The sequence below is a fragment of the Protopterus annectens genome, chromosome 4.part0, assembly GCF_019279795.1.
Source record: "Protopterus annectens isolate FY-2018-M chromosome 4.part0, PAN1.0, whole genome shotgun sequence".
Lineage (NCBI taxonomy): Eukaryota > Metazoa > Chordata > Ceratodontiformes > Protopteridae > Protopterus > Protopterus annectens.
Window position 1 is genome coordinate 1039198164 of NC_056733.1, and position 23120 is coordinate 1039221283.

Genomic DNA, 23120 nt, shown 5'->3' on the forward strand with positions numbered 1-23120 from the left:
CTGCTACCATAAAATTAGTAAATTCACAACCAAGCCACCACTGCCTATCCCTTCTCTACCTGCAATGGCTCGAACTCCCCAACCACTTGAAATTCATTCAGCTCACCAATGCCCACAAACTCATCTTCAAGCCTTCCAGCTGCCCATCTTTCACTACTGCCTTTTCCCTCTATATTCCTAACTGCCCTCTCTGATCAGAAAACCAAAATCTCTTACAAATCTACAAACCCTCTCGTTCCCCATCTTCTGCTGTCCTACTCCATAGCTAAATTATGGAACTCTCTTCCTCCCCCCTTCGCAATATTCCTAATCATACCAACTTTAACTCTCACTTGTTCTTGCATCTATCCTCTAAATGGGCATGTCCATGTCACTCTCCTACTTAACTCCCCCCTTACCTTCTCATTACTACCAGTTCACCCCACATATCACTACTGGACAATTCTCCTACTGTACCGTGATGACCTTATTTGATGTCATCATTTCTGGAGATCCAATATTTATTTATTTTATATTTACACTCCATTACGTGTATTACTCCTCTCAATGACTGCTTTTATTACCTACTCTGTACTATACAGGTTGCCCACCGCAAGAAGTATGTTATACCGCTTTGTATATTTTTATGATGCATTATTTTAATCTTTATATGTATGTATGTTTATGTGAAAATTCCTGTTGTATATTTCTTGCATAACATTGATTAATTTTGTAATTTGTAAGTTTAATTGTCAGTTAATGTGTTATTTGGAGCTTATCTTCTCGGGCTTCCACTGGAAATGGGCTCTTCTTGGCCCAGTGGACTTTCCCGGTCATCAAACTGAAATAAATAAATAAATAAATATACCATAACTAAACACGCAGGAGGAGTAGGTATTCTACAATAAAAGAGTTTACAGCTTACCACATACTAAGACACCAGTGCACCTTTTGATAAGGCAGAAATGTTAATTACTTTATTTAGACTAACTAATAAAGTATCCATATCACCACTAATATAATATAAGAAACAATAATAATGGGTGACCTCAACATTGACTGGGCCACTTTGTCACCATCCATACAAGAAACAAATATGAAGCTGTTTGGATTAACTTAACTAAATAATGTTCCTACCAGATGTTAGAAATCTTCACACAGACTTAGGTTCTTTGACCAGATAGCCTCAACAAACCCTGAAAACATTAAACAAACTGGGAATCCTTCCAGACACCTTAAGTGTCCATCCGCCACTCAGCTTACCTCATTAAACACCACTGTAGATCCCCAGACCCATCCAACAACTTTGAGAAATCTGACTAAATCTGTGCACACCCTAGCTCTGCCTCTGGGGCATTTCAGCATTACACTCCTTAACATATTAAATCAACAGACCTTTCTACACAGGAAAAAAATAAAAGTACACCACCACTTGGTTCACTGTGTTTACCAAACAGTTCATTTAAAATGTGCTTATGATGCAGTGATTGTTTCCTCCACGGCTGTTGCATCTGGATCAGTGTTATGGAGAGTCTCTTAGCTTTAAAACCTTCCCGGAGATGTTGAATCTGAGATTTCAATCTCCTGTTTAGATAAAGAGACTCTGTTTGGCTCTTCTGCAGTTAAGTTACTCAAGAAGTGTGACTAAAGGGAGAACTGATGCAAGGAGTGACTCTGATTTTCTAGCCCTCCTTTTTAAAACCAAATAATGTTTTTCCTTCTCATTATCCTCCTGTCCAATGAACAATTTAAGCAACAAGGAGCCAACTCTCAGGGTTTAAAAAAAAATAAATGGTAAAGAAGCTCAAAAAAGAAAGGAAAAACTTAAAAATGTCAAGGACAGACCTCCCCCAGTCAGCATGACTATCCTCCTGGTCAGGATTCTCCTCCCTCTCACCCAGGCAGTCTTTCTATTTCCTTGAGACTTTGCCTTCCCTTTTAACATGAAGTAGTCTCAGACATTTTACTTCTGACTGTAATCCAAGAGGGATATTCTTGGCAATGGGAATTCCTTCTTCCCTTTCAAGGGATTCCACCTTACTGAAGGAACCAAATTTGTCTTTTTCCTCCCATTTTACACAACATGCTGTCTCGGGATTCATAGAACCAGTACCTGTCAATCTTCAAGGCAAAGGCTACTATTCAAAGATATTTCTGGTTCGCATACCAGAAGTATTCTCTGGACATTGCTGAATCTTTTTGCTTCAAACCTTTTTTGTTAAGCTCCAAAAAGTTCAAGATGTTATCACTTCAAAATCATGTATCTTTCATTCCTCATCAAGCTGTCATAGTAAAGCTATATCTAAAAGATATCTGTCATCACATTCATATTACCAAGTTTTTCAGTTTTTTTTTTATTAAGACAAGCTGTGTCTGGCTTACATTATCACTTCTCTGTTTTACTCTTTGGAATCTCGACCACACCAAAGGTATCCACAAAATGGCTAGCTCCAGTCATTGCCAATTGCAGACTGCCGGGCATTCATATATTTCCATATCTGGGCAGTTGTGCTCCTCTGCACCTGTCCACTGATTACCAGGGTTTTTCTAAACATTCAGAAGGATTCTCCAAAAATTAAGGTTGTAATTTCATTCTGGCAAAAGGCACACACTGGTTCTCCCTTCTTTTCAATATAGCCAAGGGCAGTTACCACAAGCTTCCTCACAGACTGGATTTGTTCACACAAGACGGGGGGAGTCTGATACACCCCAGTATGGAACCTCTTCAGTTAACTGTGTGGCTGATAGAATTTTGATACCTTTTAGGCAGCATTTTTCTGAGGATGTGCAGCAGGTATTAATGAAGCAAAAAACCTGCTACTAGAAAATCATATATGGGCAAGTGGAAAAGATTTTCTAGTTGTTGCGTCTCAAAGTACTGGGCCTTTTTCAAGCCCAGATGCCTCTGGTTCTTGATTATTTGTATGAATTACTGTCTGAAGCTTTGTCATACTCGGGTAACAGTCAAAATGTAGAATTAAGGTCAAAGGACACGAAAATGTTGAACGGCAGTTGGCCGATTCCCATGTTGCTGAATGTTAAATGATCGATAGTTCATATCAACGAATGCCACTGTGCATTCACTGATATGACCTCAATGTAATGAATAGAGATTGCGGTACACTGTAGATTGAGAAATTCATCCATTTCCTCACTGTAGTGTGATCTCGGAGATGGAATATATAGTTAGTAGGGGGTGTGAGGGACACAGACCCCCCACAGGGGTGTGCAGGGGGGCTTGCCCTCTATATACGTGATTTGAAGTGTAGGAATGACATTTACCTGAGCTCCTATATGGACATCATGTTCAATATTTGATGAAAATGACGAATCTGCTGAATTCATTCATCAGATTTGACATTGTCACCTAATTAATATGCAGGGATTCGACCTTGCCTTTCAATGTTCTGAACGGTATTTGTTTCAGTTTTTGAGATTTTGATAGTAAACCGTCATACTCTTATAGGTTCATAGGTAAATATTAGGCTATCAGTCTGCAGATTATTCCATACCTACCTAATAACCAGAAGTTAGAATCAAATTCTCTACCATGTAGCTGTGAGGTAAAGACTTGAGCCATTATGCCAACCCCTCACCCTCTTCTATCAAGTTTCATTTGTTATCTCTTTTGGCTTGTCTGCCACAAGATCCCCCTCTTTCAAATAATTCTCTAGTTAAACAGGTTCTGAAAGAGGTATTACATACTTGCTGACCTAGAAAGCAAATGGCTCCTCCTTGGGATCTCAATTTTGTGCTTGAAAAACTTACTGTGTCTCTGTTTGCACCAGCTCATGAGGCTGATTTGAGGAGAGTATCTGACCTATAAGCACTTATGGTGTGCGACCCTATCTCATTTTCATAGGGACTGAATTTCTTTGAGAACAAATCCTACCTTTTATGTCTAAAATTGTCTCATATTTTAAGCATGACTATTAATCTCCTAGTCCTCTTTCTTAATCCAAAGAATGAAGGAGAAAGAATTATTCACTCTCTGGATGTACACAGGCAGCTTAAATACTCCCTAGACAAAACTCAACCTTTCTGAATAGCTGTTTGTCTCCTATAAAGGTAAGAGGAAAGGATAACTTGTGTCTAGGCTGACTGTTTCTAGATGATTGTCCCTTCCTAATACCTTTTATCATACTTGCGGTAATAAGCCACCTCTAGACAGAGTTACAGCCCATTCTACAAAGGCATTGGCCTGTTTGATGGCTTTCTGAAAAGGGTTGGATTCTAGAAGTATTGTAGTATTCTACAGGCAGCAACTTAGTCCTCTATTTACACTTTTACAAATCTGTATACACCCCAACTTTACCTCTAGAAATGGATTCCTTTTCTAAAGAGTGGGCTTTGCTAGGATCATTCTCCAGAGTCTCCGGGAGTGTTAGTTATTGGCCTTCTCCATTTTTTTGTTGCTCCTGACAAGCTATGGGAATCTACCCAAATAACTTAGCTTACTGCAACAGTCATCCATTAACACATCCACTGTTATGGTAAGTTCAGTTGCACACATGTCAGTTCTGACTCTTGTGAGATTAATCAATGGGGCGGTGAAAGCCGACACACTCTGGCGAGGCTTATAAATGCCCTGGGGCAGATAGCCTAGTACCTACCTATGAGTCACTCTGCTTTATAAATGAACATCACAGCTTTATAGGTATCAATGGCAGGCAATGGTGATCATTGTATGAACATAGTATATTTGTGTAAATGAAGTTATCCTAACAGTAGACATTCTAATGGATCACAGTTGTAGTAGCCATCCCTACCTCTAGCCCTCTATGTTTTCTCTTACTCTACTTGCTGTAGTTGCCAGGGTAGATTTAGCTGTACTCTTTTGGATATAGTTACATTTCACTTTGTTTCCTAGCACAAGTATACATGGCACTTGCCTCCTTCCCAGGTAAAAACTGTTGTGAAATAATTTTGCACTCCTGTTGCATTTTCTAGGGAATGCCTTGAGTGCTTTTGACAGTTGGAGTGCATGGAAGGCACCTAAAGCTTTATGAAGCTGGCCAGTGCAGGGGAAATACCCAAATAGTTTAAGCTACTGCAACAGTAATCCATTATAACATCTACTGTTATGTTAAGTTTACTTACACAACTAACCTTTCTGACTCTTCTGAGACAAACTATTGCAATAGAAATCCATTATATAAATGGCATAAAGCTGGATCTGAAGCCTCCAAACAATTATACCTAGAACTAAGAACTAAAGCAAAGAAACTGGTCAAACAATTATACCTAGAACTAAGAAATAAAGCAAAGAAATTGGTCAAACTAGATAAGATCAACTACTATCACAATATACAAAAAAAGCATCTAAATAATCCTCAAAAATTCTGGTCAGCCATTAACAACATTCTCCTACCTGGTAAAGCTGGTACCCCCTCCCCAGGCCCAACAAACTCCTCAGAGAATACAGCTGCACAATTCAACAAACATTTCACTGAATGTATTCTTACCCTAACCAGCCCTCGACCATCCCCCATCCCCAAAGAGCCACCTAAACGAAACAATAACTATAACAGCTTCACCCCACAAGTTATTCCTTTGGACATGATTAAAAAACTTCTAAAAATATTAAAGCCCACAACATTAGCCGCAGACAATCTACCAGCTGATTTTCTGAGAATTGTAGCTGAGTCAACAGTCTACCCTGTAGCCACTCGTAACAGATCTATAGCTGAAAATTTGGTCCCTGCTATTTGGAAAATTTCCCATATAATTCCACTTCACAAAGGAGGTAACTTAAAAGAACTGAAAAACTATCATCCCATCGCCTTTCTTTCTCCTGTATCTAAAATCCTAGACAGGTATATACATACACAAATCATGGAACACCAAAACACTCACAGACTTCCGTCTAATACACAACATGGATTTTGGCCTTTTCACAGCAGCACCATGGTCCTAATGTCATTCACAGACACAGTCAATAACCACAGAAACAATGGAAAGTTTGTATCTGCAATCTTTCTAGACGTCTCTAAGGCATTCGATACAGCAGCACACAGGAAACTTATTACTGTTCTTTCAGATCTAAATCTCTGCGAATCTATTACTGCTTGGTTTCAAAGCTATCAGGTCGACAGCAAGCAGTTCAATGGAAGAAAGACTTTTCCCCCTCTACTTCCAGTTACTCTAGGTGTTCCCCAAAGCTCCATCCTAGGACCCCAACTGTTATCTGTTTTTACTAACAAGCTTCATACGTCTGCACTACATGCTACTGTCATCCAATATGCAGACGACTCCACATTAACATGTGCGGTTTCTTCCCTTCAAGAACTTCACTCATTAACACAAGCCTCCTTTCTCTCTCTGTCTAATCTTGTCTCTCTAACTCCCAGCTTATTCTGAACCCTAATAAAACTATAACTACTGCTCTTACATTCGACTAGATACACTCCACCATCTCATCCATTCAACATCACATCCAAAAATAACACCATTATCTCACCTGTCACCCACACTAACCTACTTGGGGTCGAAATCGACTGTAATATGAAATTTGATATTCACATCTCCCATATCATAAGGAAGGTCCACAAAACAATTTGGTGTCCTATATAGAAATAAGCAATTTCTTACAAGAACAACTATAGAAACACTAACACACACATACACACCCACACCTCCTCTCAGTACTTACCTAGGCTTCTCCAATTCTCACTAATCTAAAAAAAAACAGACATTGTAAAAACTGAGTCATGTTACAATAAAATTGCCAGGTTTGCCCTATATGGCTTACCACTGCATAGCCTTAAAGCAGCTTAAATGGTTAGAATTACCACAGCTCATCCTTTAAAACCAACTTGGTCTTGCCCATAAAATTCTGTATCACCTCAAAAAAAACCCTGCTCTAAAAAACTTACTTCATCCCTACACCAGTAACAGAGTGTTAAGCTCCAATAATAAACTCCTTCTGGATGTAACTAAAGTGAATAATACAGCAGATGAATCCCTGTTCTCAAATTTCATAACTAGAAAATGGAATTCGTTACCCACCAGCATAACATCTACAACCTGAATAACACAATTCAAAAAATCTTTAAAAGCTCACTTGGCCGATACATGGCTCTGCTCTTGTGCCACTCCTGGTTAGGACCAATCCTCAGTATAACACTATTCTTCTTTCTTTCCTCAAGAATGTTTCACACTTAATAACAAGTAACTGTCTGCTCCCTCCTTCTTTCAGTCTTTCTATAGTGCAGACCAGGGAACCTCCACAGTGTAATCATCCTGTTCCATGCATACCTTCCTGTCTGCCTCTCTGACTTCTCTAATATAGGGAATGTCCTTTATCTCTCAGACTTTCAATATGTATGATTGACTATCCTTGGTATCATGATACCTTCCCTTTCTTGTAAATCTATATAAAACTGCTACCATGAATGAAGTTTGTATTTTATTGTAACCTTTCCTGTATCGTGACACGTTCCCTAAGTTGTAAAATTGTATATATATTAACTTCTGTGTATGAATTTTGTTGTTCATAAACATGGAGCTTTTCTCCCCAGGCTTCTTATGAAAAAAGGACTTGTGTCCAGTCAGACTTTCATGGTTACCAAATGTAAAATAACATAAATAAATAATAAATAAATCCACTGTTACGGTAAGTTTACTTACACAACTGACCTTTTTGACTCTTCTGAGACAAGTCTCTCTGCTTTATAAACTAACAACACAGCTTTACCAATCTAAAACACTCGGATTACTGTTCTTAAGTGTTGGCATGAACACTCCTTTATAGGATCATAGGAAGTCACTACGCTATTGGCCCTGAGGCCCTTATAAGCCTAGCCAAGAGTTTAGTCCATGTTTAGACAATTCAGCACCCGATGCCCCTGTCCAGCAGGGACACGGGTGGAATCCCAGGGATGTATTTTCTGTTTCCCATCCAGTTTTCTGGGTTGCACTTAAAAAGGAGTAAAGAGATACTCTGCTTGATGTGGAGAGGGAGCCTATTCCACAGATTGGGGAGTCTCTTGGACACAAATCTCTCCCACCAACAAGTCCTATTGATGGCACAGACCAGGTTGAGCCCGCGTGTGGGAGTTACTCGAGTGGAGCTTGACTTGCAGATAAGCAGCAGTCCCATCAAGGCGGGGTGCGAGATCGCCTTGTATGCCAGTCAGACAGAGGTCACCTCTGAGGAGTCTGTATGAAACTGAGTAGAGGGATAGGGCTTTTAGCCTATCTGTGTATGGTAGATGTTTGAGGCCCTGGATTCTCCTGGTGAAGAACCTCTGTGGTCTCTCCAGCTGCTGTGTGTGCTTTGCGAGGTACATGCCCAATGGGACGTTGTACTCAATAATGGGCCTTATAAGGGAAGAATACGGGGATGTTATGACCTCCTTGTCCCTGGATGAGATACCCTTACTTATGAGGTGGGTCATGTAGAAAACTTTCTGTACAACGGAAGCAACATGGTGGAAAAAAGTCAGGTTGCTATTTACCCTGGGTGCCCAAATCCCTCATGACTGATTGCATGCTTAAGACATTGTTATTAATGTGATAATTTGTGGGGATGGCACTCACTCCAAAAGGGATGATGATGTATGTTTTGGTATTCAGCTCAAAGCCATGTTTCTGGCACCAGTCATTTGTTTGGGTGAGACCGTCTTGGAGGAAGTCCACATCACTAGGGGAATTGATGACAGCGCCCAGTTTGCAGTCATCTGCAAACTTGGTCAGCCACAGCCCACTGGTTTGACTGGTTTTGACCTCCACCTCAGAAAAGTATATCCCAAATAATAGAGGCCCCAAGACTGAACCCTGGGGTACACCGCTCTTTATGGGTTTATAGCTTGAGGCGGCTTCCCCTGTTTTGAATAGGTGAGTTATATCAGTGAGCCAGTTAACTACCCATCTGGTAACATATGGATTGATGCCTACTTGAGAGAGTTTATCTATTATGCCCGAGTGGGGAATAGCATTGAAGGAGGCTTTGGCCAGGTCAAGGTAGGTGGTATGCACTGTCTTCCCCTCCTCCATGCCTTTGGTGACTGTCTCAAAGAAGTTGACCAAATCTAACAGACATGACCTCCCCTTGATGAAGCCAAACTGTGTGGGACTGAGTGTTTGGAGGTTGCCAATGTCATTGTTAATGAAGTCCATGATAATCCATTCCATGGTCTTGCAGATCAGGCTTGTTAGGCTGGTTGGTCTATAATTTCCCAGATCTGTGAATGCACCACCTTTGTGTAAAGGGATGACTCTGGCTGTCCTCCATTCAGCTGGGACAAAGCCATTACTCAGGCTTTGGTTAAATAGGGTGCCTAATGGTGCTGCAAGTTCCTGCCTGAGTTCATGTAGGATGCAGCCTGGGATGTTATTGGGTCCCATGGAGGCTGTATTTTTTGCCTTTGAGAGAGCAGTGATGACCTGTTCCCTAGCTATAAGGGGAAGGGGGCATGTACTGGGAATCTCCTGATTTACTGAAGGAGGGACAGAGGGGTGAAGTTTTCACTGAATCTGTCTGTCAGCCAGCAGGTTTGCTATATCTATGGCATTTGTATATGTGGTGTCCTTGACCACCAGTTCTGAACAGAGCTGGGTGCTTCTTTTGAGATTGCAGACATATGTGAAGAAGGCCTTATGATTGTCTCTAGTAGATGTGGCCAATTTGGACTCAAAGTTTGCTTTGGAGGATTTCACTAGTGCTGTTGTTTGCTTGTTCAGGCTAAGGAGAAATTGCTTCCAATTGGGAACCTGCTCCTTTTTCTCCCTGGACAGCAATTGTTTCCTTTTGTTATAAAGTTTATTTATTGCAGATGTAACCAGACAGGTGTACTCTTCCTCGCGGATGGTGTACTCTTCCTCGCGGATGATGATTTAGTCCTGTCTGGTATTTCTGATTCCATGCATCGATATAAATGCTTGTATAGTGCTTTGGTATACTGGTGCCAGTTCCTAGGGAGGGGGAAAGGGCTGTAAAGCTTTTTATACCATCCCTCAGGAGGTTGTAATCAGCTTTGGAGAAGTTTTTTTGTTTGACCCTAGCTCGAGGGGGGGGGGTTCTGGGGAGATGGTGACTTTGAAAGGGACCGCTTTATGGGCGGATCTTACCAGGGAGGATGATACTGCAGGGATGCTGCAGTGGTTACTCATGTTGGTTAATACCAAGTCCGAGATATTACCACCTCTTATGGGGATATCAACTAGCTGTTCCAAAGCATTTGCACTGACAACATTGTGAAATCTCTAGCCATCTGTGTTCTGGCATGAGTAGTTCTTCCAGTCTATGTTTGGGTAGTTAAAGTCACCCAGGATCACAGTTAAAGGTTGAATCTTGATAGATTTAAAGAGGTCCAGATAGGCGGATTGGGCATCTTGAGTTAGATTTGGGGGCTGGTAGATAGCTATGATTTGTATAGTGGCCTTGTCAATGGTTAACTGCACCTGGAGTGTTTCCTGTGTGTCATACTGTTTGATCAGCCTGGAGGTGTGTATGTCTTTAATATATACTGAAATTCCACCTCCTTTGGCTTTACTGCCCAAAGTTTGGGGTCTGAATGTATGATAGGATGAGTAACCAGATAAGGCGGGGGTGCTCTCCACAGCTTTCAGCAAGGTGATTGCTGTATCTTAAACCTTCATGTATGTTGATCTATTTTGCTTTGTTGGGAAGTCAAATATCTGGCTTCTGGACAACATTCTACCTATAGGTAACCTTTGACACATATTGGTGAGCAGTGGGCTGTATCTGAGTTAAATCACACTGCATGCATATTGTGCAAATATGGGGCTTTTAAAATAATTTACCTGGATAGATGGTGACCTGAGCACAGCAGGCACTTGTTCCACACTGGTTTTCGGCAACACACTTATAAACTCCTGAATCCTCTGGAAATGCCTCTGCAATCACCAATGTACATACTTCTTCTGTAATGACAGAAATAAAGTGCACCGTTAAAGACTGTTACACTGTACAGCACTGTAATACAAAATTAGTGTATTAGTTTTGTGATATTCTTGCAGATTTGTACAAGTAGTGGTAAGATATTCCTCTTTATATTGTATTCTTAATGTTTTAATTTGTTAAATAACAGTTTTATAGATACTACCAACAAAATTAAATAGTTTATGCAAACCGGGGTTCTTTCAATATGCAGGAACGCAGTACAGTAATATTGTGATTAGGATTTCTGCCTCATGGGTCAATGTTCAAGGGGTCAGTTCTGACCACTGGTCACTGTCTTTGTCTAGTTTTCTTATTCTTCTCACGTATACATCTTTTCTCGGGTCTATGTCAGATTGTCGAATGGCAACATTGTTGAACGTTATCTTGTCAACAATGCAGGCCGTCAACCCCCCCCATGTTGGGGGCTGCTCCCCCCACACCCCCTGCTAATTATATATACCAACTCTGAGCTCGTACTACAGTGGGGAAAAGGGCAAATTTCATGATCCCCACCATAACACAATCTCAGTCAGAATGGTTTGACGGCCTGCATTGTAGACTAGATGATATATGTTTGACACTGTGGCCGCTTGATGAACTGACCCATTTTCTCTATTTATATCCCATTTCCTCTCACAGCCTAAAAGCCTATATGTTGAATTTTACTTTATTCTTGCCTTTGTAGTTTGGATCAAAGCATAAAAAGACCCTCAGTGGAACAGTTCACTAATAAAAGGAAAAAAATTACATATCTGTAAATGAAGAGAGATGCAAACATGGTCTACAGATCATCACTGACCAAACTCATGCTTTGTAAACGCAATCAGGTTAGATGGACTTCATGGTTCTTTATCTGGTCTATCTCCTTAAAATGTATATTGTAAGATCTAATATAATGCAAATTGTTTCACAACCTTTGTAGATAATCCATTTTAAGTTCTAGGTTCATGTCATAAATGTTTTAGAAAAAAAAAGGCCGATGAAAAGAGTAAGGAATCATTCACAATGTTTTTGAGTCATCAGTTAAACAAGATCAATTCAGGTTTAACTATGACTTAAACATTTTTTTTTTTAGGGAAGATGGTACAGTTCATTTAAAGAGAAAAATAAATTGGTTGTACACTCTGCTTTCTGTATGAAATGCATACAAATCTAATGATTTATCCCTTATGGTAAAATGCTGTACATTGCATATTACTTAGATGTTCAAATAACTGTTCAACATGACTTATTTTCATTTTTTTATTTACAACATTACATTTGATCTGGTCTGACTAAAATGCATTTTACTATTTCATACTATCACATTTTATTTTATTGCCATTTAATGATATTCATTGCTGGTCTTGCAATATCATTAAATGGCAATAAAATAAAATGTGATAGTATGAAATAGTAAAACTTTTAAGTCATAGTTAAAACTGAATTGATTTTCCATTCATAATAGTAAGGTATATCAAACCTGAAATGACAACAATTATATAAAGATGTCTAATGTTAAAGCCACGCGTTTATTTTAACTTCAACAAATGATGGTTACGTTTTTATCATCAAACATTATCCTTCCTGGGTTTTAGCAGACAGCTCACCTTTCCCTTGAGAATAATTATTTTGTATTTTGAGGCTAATACGGAATGACCCTTTCTGCCCCACTTTTTACCCTACTCAAATTCAGTCTAGTTGGTGACTTCAGGGATTAGGATTTTTGTTCTTCTGTGTCACTTTATTGTGTGCGAACACTCCACCATTACATGCGTTTACTTGTTGACTCAGATGATTCCAATTAAGTACATTTCTAGTTTTTACACAAGTTGTTCTACTCTTATTATATACTCATTCAGAGACTTTGCCTGAAATTAAAGTAAACCGTCATCCTATCATTTATCTGTTACTGAAGCACAAATCGTTGATCTGATTTCATACATTTCCATCTTCAGGAACAAGTAAAACATTTTTGCAACTCAATATGCAGTATTTAACACTGAAGTCGACACAGAAAGAGCAAGAACAGGGAGTGATTATAAAATAACAAAAATCAAAGGGGTGTGTGTGTGTGTGTGTGTGTGTGTGTGTGTGTGTGTGTGTGTCTGTGTGTGTGTCTGTGTGTCTGTGTGTGTCTGTGTGTGTGTGTGTGTGTGTGTGTGTGTGTGTGTGTCTGTGTGTGTGTGTGTGTGTGTCTGTGTGTGTGTGTGTGTGTGTGTGTGTGTGTGTGTGTGTGTGTGTGTGTGTGTCTGTGTGTGTGTGTGTGTGTGTGTGTGTGTGTGTGTCTGTGTCTGTGTGTGTGTGTGTGTGTGTGTGTGTGTGTGTGTGTGTGTGTGTGTGTGTGTGTGTGTGTGTGTGTGTGTGTGTGTGTGTGTGTGTGTGTGTGTGTGTGTGTGTGTGTGTGTGTGTGTGTGTGTCCGTGCCAAACACAGATACAAGATGGCAACTTAAACCTCCACCTCCCAGTACTGGGGTATTAATCTTATGTTTTCTAGTCTTATGTGAAATAGCGTCATATTATTAAAATGCAATATTCTATGAATGTTACTCTTTTAGAAACTTTTAAAGAAATCTTGTCAAGAAGAGAAGATGGTGTTGTTGTTCACAAGGCTTTCCTTTGCAGTTGAGGCTGTAGTGGCACTTCTCAGCATGCCCATTAAACAACAAGAACACCTAACAGTGTGTTAAGTCAAGTTGGGACAAAGATTAGAAGTGACTGGAAAGTGAAAACCTGTCTGTATTTAACAGCAAGAAAACAAACTGGATGCCTCAGAGAACTGGTCTCAGAGAGACAATGTAAATGTAACTGGAGTCTCAGGGACATGCCATAAAAAAGATCTATGGGCCTTTGAAAAAAGTAATTACAGAGGTAATTCTTATATCTTCCTTTCCTTGACTCTTCCTTGGAGAGAGAGTGCATTAAGTCAGCTCTGTGGATCATAGGAGATCAGGAGGTCCAAGGCATTTCCTTATAGCAGTGGCCTTGTCTAGAACATAAACTGTCAGGTGAGGAGCAGCAGAAGTTATAATGGAGTTCTCCAGGGCCAGTACCAGTTAGTCTATCTTGGTCATTTCTCCAGACAATTGTATAGTCTGAGATGAAGGACCAAAACAGGGTAAAGTTGTCACAATGAACTGTAATGCTATTCTGGTGTATCTAGCAGCAGTTGTAGTAGTGTGAAGGATATCAGGCTTTTGCTTTCCGTGGTGACTGTGATGAAGCAGTGTATCCAAAATATATGAGAGCAGTGGGCACAAAGTTGCCAGAGACTTGCAGGTTTCTAAAAAGGAGTTGGAACAGAAGTTGGTTGGTTGCTACAAGCTACAGCACCTGCAGAAAAGTCCCAATAGGACCAGCAAAGACACAGTCCCTCTAGACAAATAGACATTTCAACATCTTCCATAGAGCAAGACAAGGAGTCACACATTTAGAAGAGGGGTCTTCCACAGGCTGCAGTGCCATCTAGTGACAAATCTGTGGCCACAGTGAAGACTATGGAAAAGAGGAAGATGACCCTGATTTTAGGGTAGCACTATACGGCCTGGCATGAATGAGGGAGGGAGTCATAAAAACAACATGATCAAGGGACAGTAATTCTTCAGCTGAGAAGATCAGCCAAATGAATAAAACCTAGTCAAGAATTTTCTCAGACACTTCACATACACTAAATGAATGCTGCTAGACTTCAGGTGGTATGGGATATCCTAAAAAATAAATAATAAAATAAAAAAAAAACCAACACAGAAATGCCTGAGACCTTGCAAGGAAAATGACTGGCAGTTTTTTAGCTGTGATAAATTTTGAAGGCATATTTGATGTTCATAGGTTCCTTTACATGGGAAATTTGATCTTTATTATCTTAGATGACAGCCTGATTATGTTTTTCTGTAAAGTGACACTGTCAAAACTGTTAATGTTCTGTAGTCCAATCTCGCCTTCATTCTTACATATGGGATCGGAGTCTATCCTCAGCTCCGACTCGGCCTGTTTACAAGCTCGAAGTCTTCTAGTTGGCTCGTGGCTAGGTAGGTATCCCATGGTGCACCAGTACAATCCCCAGATCTCGTTTGCCACGTCGACGAGTTTGGATGTGTGTGTGTGTGTGTGTGTGTGTGTGTGTGTGTGTGTGTGTGTGTGTGTGTGTGTGTGTGTGTGCGTGTGTGTGTGTGTGTGTGTGTGTGTGCGCGTGTGTGTGTGTGTGTGTGTGTGTGTGTGTGCGTGCCAAACACAGATACAAGATGGCAACTTAAACCCCCACCTCCCAGTACTGAGGTATTAATCTTGTTTGTTTTCTAGTCTTATGTGAAATAGCATCATATTATTAAAATGCAATATTCTATGAATGTTACTCTGTTAGAAAATTTACAGAAATCTTGACAAGAAGAGAAGATGGTGTTGTTGTTCACAAGGCTTTCCTTAGCAGTTGAGGCTGTAGTGGCACTTCTCAGCATGCCCATTAAACAACAAGAACACCTAACAGCGTGTTAAGTCAAGTTGGGACAAAGATTAGAAGTGACTGGAAAGTGAAAACCCGTCTGTATTTAACAGCAAGAAAACAAACTGGATGCCTCAGAGAACTGGTCTCAAAGAGACAATGTAAATGTAATTGGAGTCTCAGGGACATGCCATAAAAAAGATCTATGGGCCTTTGGAAAAAAGTAATTACAGAGGTAATTCTTATATCTTCCTTTCCTTGACTCTTCCTTGGAGAGAGAATGCATAAAGTCAGCTCTTTGGATCATAGGAGATCAGGAGGTTCAAGGCATTTCCTTATAGCAGTGGCCTTGTCTAGAACATAAACTGTCAGGTGAGGAGCAGCAGAAGTTATAATGGAGTTCTCCAGGGCCAGTACCAGTTAGTCTATCTTGGTCATTTCTCCAGACAATTGTATAGTCTGAGATGAAGGACCAAAACAGGGTAAAGTTGTCACAATGAACTGTAATGCTATTCTGGTGTATCTAGCAGCAGTTGTAGTAGTGTGAAGGATATCAGGCTTTTGCTTTCCATGGCGGCTGTGATGAAGCAGTGTATCCAAAATATATGAGAGCAGTGGGCACAAAGTTGCCAGAGACTTGCAGGTTTCTAAAAAGGAGATGGAACAGAAGTTGGTTGGTTGCTACAAGCTACAGCACCTGCAGAAAAGTCCCAATAGGACCAGCAAAGACACAGTCCCTCTAGACAAATAGACATTTCAACATCTTCCATAGAGCAAGACAAGGAGTCACACATTTAGAAGAGGGGCCTTCCACAGGCTGCAGTGCATCTAGTGACAAGTCTGTGTCCACAGTGAAGAATATGGAAAAGAGGAAGATGACCCTGATTTCAGGGTAGCACTGTACAGCCTGGCATGAGTGAGGGAGGGAGTCATAAAAATAACATGATCAAGGGACAGTAATTCTTCAGCTGAGAAGATCAGCCAAGTGAATAAAACCTAGTCAGGAATTTTCTCAGACACTTCACATACACTAGATGAATGCTGCTAGACTTCAGGTGGCATGGGATATCCTAAAAAATAAATAATAAAAAAAAAAAAAAAAAAAAAAAACACCACAGAAATGCCTGAGACCTTACAAGGAAAATGACTGGCAGTTTTTTTAGCTGTGATAAATTTTGAAGACATATTTGATATTCATAGGTTCCTTTACATGGGAAATTTGATCTGTATTATCTTAGATGACAGCCTGATTATGTTTTTCTGTAAAGTGACACTGTCAAAACTGTTAATGTTCTGTAGTCCTATCTCGCCTTCATTCTTACATATGGGATCAAAGTCTCTCCTCGGCTCTGACTCGGCCTGTTTACAAGCTCGATGTCTTCTAGTTGGCTCGTGGCTAGGTAGGTATTCCATGGTGCACCAGTACAATCCCCAGATCTCGTTTGCCACGTCGACGAGTTCGAATGTGCTTCTTCTTGGCCGTGGCTAAGTTTTACACATTTTCTTCAAAAATTTGGAAAATCCTCTATTTTTGATTTTGAAAGTGTTTTCTAGCATTCTATAGCTCTAGTTAGTGTAGTGTTTGCATTTAGATAGTTAGCATTTAGTAGAAGCACCTTTTTAGTGCATTTTAATTGTTTAGACTGTTTTCATACCTTTGATATTAATAGTTGTAGGCTCTTTTTGCACTTAGTTTAAGCTTTGTGTGTTTACTTAGATACTGTAAATAATAACTTTTTTGCGGAATCTCCACTTGCTAATATTTTCTGCTATTAGTGTTAAAGACAGAACTGGGTTCTATTGACCTTTTTCTTGCGTTTTCCTCATATTAAGATATATTCCTGTTCCAGTGTGTGTGCGAGCCTCTCTACTTGTTTCTGTGCCCCCTAGGTCCATTTTAGTTAGAGAACCTAGTTTCCCTTTCCTTCCTGTCTGGGCTAGGCCCGTTTAAGTTAGAGGACCTTGTCCTCATGGTGTTTCTTACTCTTCCTGTAGGGCTAGGCCCATTTAAGTTAGAGGACCTAGTCCTCCCACTTTCTTTCGTGTGTGTGTGTGTGTGTGTGTGTGTGTGTGTGTGTGTGTGTGTGTGTGTGTGTGTGTGTGTGTGTGTGTGTGTGTGTGTGTGTGTGTGTGTGTTTGTGTGCGTGTGTATGTGTGTGTGTGTGTGTGTGTGTGTGTGTGTGTGTGTGTGTGTGTGTGTGTGTGTGTGTGTGTGTGTGTGAGAGTTCAGCTTCTGTGAGATGTCTAAGGAAGGCAAAGACCATAAGCCATCTAGCTTTAAAAAATGCATAAAATGCTCACAGAAGATGTTCATAACGGATGGCCACAGTAACTGCGTTTACTGTCTTGGGACCATCCACTTACAGGAAACTTGCTTATTCTGCCACTCTTTTAGTGCCAGGGTTTTGCAAGAAAGAAAAAATAAGCTCATTCTAAAAGGTCTCTTAAAGCCCTCTTTTGAGGAAGATCTGGCTAGCTCTTCCTCCTCTGCTAGATCTCAGGGATCTAAAAAGGAAAAGTTCAAATCCTCTAGGAGACCCTCCTCTGCACCAGCTGGTGTCTCGGAGACACCTCTTAAAATTACTAAGCCTGACAAAATTGCTGTCTCATCGGCTCCACTGAGTTCGGAGCCAATCGAGAGTTTTACTACTGTGGTTACAGTGTCGGCACCAAGTAGTTCTGAGACGACCACTGAGTGTATTCAACGGAGCTGGTCCATGGACCCTTTACCGGTCTCACCTACATTAAAGTCACCTATACTGCAAAGATCCCGTTCTCCTACTCTGTCCTCCAGGTCCTCCAGGTCTTCCAGGAGTTTATCGGAAGAAGATGTGGAGAGGATAGTGCTGAGACTGCTGAAGTCATCTGCCTTACCTAAATTGTTGTTGGCTCTGACCCAGTCAGTTCCAGGGCCACTTGAGTCCGTCCCCCCTTCGGTGATTCCTCCTCCGAGCCATGCTGGTCTTTCAGAACCAGAGCGTTTGGTACCAGTGGTGGAACCCTCGGTTCCAGCTCCCCCTGAGGTTGTTTTGGATCTGAGTTCCACTCCGACACTCTCAGTGCCATCCATGGTGTCTAGGAGACGAAGCTGCCCGGTCGGCCCCGACAGGGATGCCTGGAACCAAACCTCTTCAGTTCTGAGCCTTCCTCTCAGCCTATTGGCCAGGGTGAGCTTGGACCCTATGTCTATCTCTGAGCCGATGGCTCTGAAACTGATAGCATCCATGGTCTCCTTGGAGCCGAGGAGGTCTTCGGAGCTGGAGAGGTCAGCATTCGAGATGATGAGGAGTGTGCTGTCCCGATCATCAGCTCCTACCAGGGGTACTGACACTCTCCCCCCAAGGGCACCTACTTCTGTCTCAGCTCCTACTCTCTCTCTGGACAGCAGAGACCCACAGTCTCAGGAGCCACCATCTGGTGGCTCCCACTCTTCTGAGACCTCCCCAGAATATCCTTCTGAGGAGCCTCCATGGAAGAGAACATGCAAGAGGAAGCATGTAGACTCCCAGGATGAGTCTCTTACTTCAGACACTGATCTTGAGGAGTCAGAAGGGTCCCCCAAGTCATCCTCTGATGATGTCTCTTTCGTAGACATCTTGGAAATCCTTAAGCAGAGGTGCATCTGGCCCACTGTCACCCCTTCTGATGAGGAGTCAGTGTACCTGAAGGCTTTCAGGTCTCAACCTTCAGCCTCTTGGGTGTCTCCACCCTTCGAAGAACTGATGGAGCTAGTTAGTCGGAAGGTGTGGGATACTCCTGATGCCATGGAGCTTGTCCCCAGGAGACCAAATACATTTCTTTCTGCACCCAGAGAAAAGGAATTTTTGTCTAAAAGTGTTCCTGTAGATGCCATGGTGGTGGCAGTGGCCACTAAGAAGGAGTTAGCAGAAACTTCTTCTTCTTTTCATCTGCCGAATAAGGAGTCTTGAACGATGGACAGATACGGGAAGCATATCTTCTCTTCAGTGGCATTAACTCTTAGATCTCTGAACTACCTTACACACTTCACGAGGCTTCAGAGAGATCTCCTTAAGGAGTTAGGAGATTCTCTACAAGGTACATGTACTGAGGGAGTTCCTGACAAGGTGTCTGCCCAGTTGTCCACCTTGAACTCTGTTGTCAACTCCTCCATGAGGCTTATCTCATATGCGGCTGATGGAGCCAGTAGAGCAGCAAGTTCAGGAATTTCCCTAAGACACCATTCTGGGATGTATTTGTGTAATTTTGCGGAACCGTTCAAGTCTATTTTTACCAACGCCCCCTTCGACGGTTCTTCATTGTTTGCACCCAAGCTAAAGGACACACTCACCCGGTGCGAGCAAGAAGGAAAAACTGCCATGGGAGTATGCTTTACTGTCCCCTCTAGACCATACCCTAAGGGTCAGAGGGGTGGTAAAATGTGGTTCAAGAAGTCCCAGAGGTTTTTCCAAGATGCACAGGGTGACTCCTCCTTCAGAGGCAGAGGAGGAGGAGGAAATGGTAGACGTCACCCTAGAGGCAGGGCTGGACCACAAAATGAGGGAGGCCGTGATTCATTTTGGGGCTGGCCTTACCATTGCTCCTGATGTGGGGCCTGTCTGTGCTTCTCTGGAGCCGGTCGGGGGTCAGATTTCTTTGTATCCAGGAGCCTGGCTAAGTATCACTCAAGACAAATGGGTACAAAGAATTATTACCAGAGGTTATGTCATACCCTTTTCTCTTCCACGCTATGTTCCCAAGAGGATCCCGGATGTTCCACCCAATGCCAGGGATCAGGCAACTGTGGAGGTCAACAAGTTGCTGGCAAAAAGAGTCATCTAAACTGTCCCAGCAGACCAATTAGGTTCCGTAATTTACTCCAGATTCTTTTTAGTGCCAAAACGTCCAGGGGACTGGAGGCCCATCTTGGACCTCAGCAGATTGAACGAATCAGTAAAGAAGGACAAGTTCCAGATGGTGACACTGCAGTCTATACTCCTGTTATTAGGGAAAGACACTTGGATGTGCTCAATAGACCTCCAAGATGCATACTACCACATAAAAATGGACAGGGCATCGACGAGTCATCTACGCTTCCAGCTAGGAGCCAGTCATTACCAGTTTCATGCTCTGCCCTTTGGTCTCACCAGAGCCCCCAGAGTGTTCACCAAGTGTATGGCAGTAGTGACAGCTCACCTGAGACATTGAGGATTCCAGGTGTTTCTGTATCTAGACAACTGGCTCTTGACCACCCCCACTAGGCATCTACTTCTTCAGACCAGGGACACTACCATTCAACTTTGTGCCCAGTTGGGGATTTCTATCAATTGGGAAAAATCTGCCTTGTTGCCTTCTCAATCTGTGAATTTTATAGGCACAGAGATAGACACAGTAGACATGTTGGCTTGTCTTCCAGTAGAAAGGGCACAGAATCTGGTTCTTCAAATTCAACATCTTTGCCCCCTACGAAAGGTCAAGGCCAAGACTATTCTGCAGCTTCTAGGGAACATGGCTTCCACCATACTACTTGTAAAGCTAGCCAGACTACACATGAGGATTCTTCAGTGGCTGCTGTCGTCCCAATGGTCCTTTTAGCACCTACCATTATCTCATCACATACTGCTGACAGATCTTGCAAGAAGGACCTCATTTGGTGGACTCTACCCAATCAGTTAATCACGGGCAGTTCATTAGTTCCTCGCCAACCCATTGCCACTGTGACCATGGATGCTTCACAGATAGGGTGGAGGGGACATTATCTAGGCAGGACTGTGCAAGGCACATGGCAAGATCATGAGGCTCACCTGCATATCAACGTCCTAGAGAGGAGGGCAGTGCTCCTGGTGTTGCAAGCACTCCATGACCTTCTGCCTCTGGGGATGATTGCGATACAATCAAACAACATGTCGGTAGTATGGTATATCAACAAACAGGGCAGAACCAGATCTTACCCACTCTGTTGAGAGGACATTCGAGTTTGGAAATGGGTGATATCTTCCCAGCATTTTCTGGTGGCAACGCACATTCCAGGGATAACCAACGTGATAGCCGGCAAGCTCAGCCGGGCAATCTTGATGCCTCATGAGTGGTCTATGAAACAGAAAATAGTGGAGCAGATTTTCTGCAGATGGGGACAACCTTGTTGCGATCTCTTTGCCAGCCCAATAAATGCCAAATGCAGCAGCTACTTCTTCCTCATCCCCCCTCTGGGGGAGTCACCAAGAGACACACTCATTCACGATTGGCCCCTGTGTCTCCTTTATGCTTCCCCCCCCCTTTCCTCTCATACCCAAGGTTATTCAGAAAGCAAAATGGCTGGGAAGCAAACTGATCCTCATTGCTCCTTACTGGCTTCATCAGGTTTGGTTCCCCTTTCTCGGGCCTCTTCTCCTAGATGATCCTTGGATTCTGGACCCAGTGCCAGATCTCTTGATGCACATGTCAGGCTCGGTTCCTCCCGCTTTACACACCCTCAATTTGAAAGCTTGGCTGCTCCAGTTCCATCCCTAGTCAGGCTTCATGACTTCTCACACTCTGTGACTCATATCCTAACATCCTCTCATAAACCCTCCACTAGGAGACTATATTCCAGTAAATGGAGGAGATTCTCTATCTGGGCTGAGAAAAGGAATGTTGACCCTTATACCACCCCCATTCCGGTGGTTTTGGAGTTCCTGTCTGAGCTTTTCCACCAGGGATCTGCAGCTGCCACTATCAGGGTTCAATTGGCAGCGATTTCTAATTTTCATCTAGGCATACAAGATTCTAAGCTGATGTCACATAAGCTGTGCAAAACCTTCCTCAAAGGTGCCACTTTGTTAAGACCTCTATTTCAAGAACCTGTTGCTTCATGGGATTTGAATTTTGTGCTATCCAAATTGACGTCTCCACCCTTTGAGCCTTCTCATTCATCACCTTTGAAATTTTTGTCTTGGAAGACTTTGTTTCTGGTGGTTATCACACCTGCCAGATGGGTGTCAGAGTTACAAGCATTATCTGTAAAACCCCCTTATCTGATTTTTCACAAAGACAGAGTATCTATTCGTACTAATCCCTCCTTTGTCCCCAAGGTCTGTTCCCATAACACTTTGAACCAGTCCATAGAACTTTCAGTGTTCTTTCCAAATCATTCCAATGCAGCAGAATACATGTTTCATCAGTTGGATGTCCATAGACAATTACGTTTTTATTTGCACCAAGCGAAGGAATTCAGGAAATCAGCTCAATTATTTATTTCCTTCTCCGAATCCAGGTCAGGTTTACCAATTTCCAAAGTGGCCCTCTCAAATTGGATTTCTAGCTATATAGCTTACATTTACACCTCTGAGGGTAGACCTTTATCTTTCAAAATCAAGACTCATTCCACTAGATCTCAGTCTACCTCTGCAGCCTTTCAGGCCAGGGTCCCACTTGATAATATTTGTGCAGCAGCAACTTGGGCTACCCCTCACACATTTATTACTCATTACAAACTGGATTTAACCTTCAGGGGTAGAGCATCCTTTGGTTCCACAATACTCAAGAGTATTTTTCCTTGAGCCAACCAAGAATAAGGTGCTAGGGACGCTGTCCCATCAGTAAGAATGAAGGTGAGATAGAACTACAGAACATAAAGAAGTTATGTACTCACTGTAACATTCCATGTTTGTAGTTCATACCCACCCTCCTACCCCCATCCTGGAAGTACCTGGAGACAGAAACATATTGTTTTCATTATTCTCTGGAGACCTTTTAGTATTGGCTTCTTTCTGTATGTTTGTTATTTTTTCTCCTAGTTAGCAGGACCAGCCTTAGGTCAACTGGTGCCCTAGGCAAAAGGGCTCCACAGTGCCCCCTACAACACCATCTGGTGCCACCAT

At 42.0% G+C, this 23120-nt stretch overlaps 1 protein-coding gene across 1 annotated transcript in view; it reads right to left on the reverse strand.

Moving 5' to 3' along the window:
• Positions 1-23120, reverse strand: part of MYOT (myotilin) — a 1852166-nt gene that overhangs the window by 1043563 nt on the left and 785483 nt on the right. The window contains exon 7 of the mRNA XM_044068976.1: positions 10747-10866. Coding sequence (XP_043924911.1) covers positions 10747-10866 — 120 coding nt within the window. The remainder of the gene's footprint in view (positions 1-10746; positions 10867-23120) is intronic.